Here is an 862-nt window from a genome sequence, read left to right as displayed (position 1 = left end):
GATTTTGCTCCCTTCAGCCTGAAAAATGACACATTTAGACGCATGCATGAGCTGACAGTCAGATAGTCAGATACTCAATAATAAAATCTCATTGTTGTTGCTCTAATAATATCATTCATTGGACTCTCACATATTGCTTGTTGAAGTTGATGACTCCCTCCTCGAAAGCAACATCTTTGGTCTCATCCGCTTTTCCAAGCTTCTGTAGAACCTGCCAATCACAAAAAGCAATAACTGTCAAGAATTGTATTTTTATATATTACTGATAAATGGATGGTTGGCAGTGGTAGTCGTTTATAGATATTCCGAAGAGATATTTTACAACATTAAGTATGCATGTACATTTCGGTTGACAAACCAATGACAAAGCAACTGATTAATTATATCATAATAATTTAGATCATGACACAAGAACTGCTTAAAAAAAATCCTTAAAGAGACTTTCATGTGCCCATACAGCTAAATGAGATTACCAAGCGCCTCTTGCAGGTGTACCAAATACCAACTGTATTGATGGCGCACATGGCGATCACGCTGCAAGGATGGTGCATATAGGCTTTAACTAATATAGCGCCCTCTGTCATACATTTATAGCATCCCTAACATGCAATTGCCGAGGCCTCTAAGCATAGAGTACGCGAAGCAGCGTTTAGCTTCGTATTATCGTTGTGCTTTAATTGGATGTGACAGATTTGAGGCTGTGGTACGTACAAGACATTTAAGCATGGTCAAGATTTTTGAAGTGTCACATACACACGACAATGTGTGGGCCCATCTCCTTCTCCGTCAGTGTTCCCATCAATGACATTGCCTAAAATGCACGGATATGCAGGGGTGCACCACCCGAGCCCCAAATGCACCA

At 40.3% G+C, this 862-nt stretch overlaps 1 protein-coding gene across 1 annotated transcript in view; it reads right to left on the bottom strand.

Annotated features, from left to right (window-relative positions):
• The window catches only part of bin1a (bridging integrator 1a), a 21,249-nt gene that overhangs the window by 16,769 nt on the left and 3,618 nt on the right, over positions 1-862 (bottom strand). Inside the window, exons 2-3 of the mRNA XM_019882503.1 lie at positions 131-211; positions 4-18 (exon numbers count right to left, since the gene is read on the bottom strand). Coding sequence (XP_019738062.1) covers positions 4-18; positions 131-211 — 96 coding nt within the window. The remainder of the gene's footprint in view (positions 1-3; positions 19-130; positions 212-862) is intronic.

The sequence above is a fragment of the Hippocampus comes genome, unplaced genomic scaffold, assembly GCF_001891065.2.
Source record: "Hippocampus comes isolate QL1 unplaced genomic scaffold, H_comes_QL1_v1.1 scaffold111, whole genome shotgun sequence".
Taxonomy (NCBI): domain Eukaryota; kingdom Metazoa; phylum Chordata; class Actinopteri; order Syngnathiformes; family Syngnathidae; genus Hippocampus; species Hippocampus comes.
Note: the sequence above shows the minus strand (reverse complement) of the source record. Positions and strands in the feature narration are given on the sequence as shown.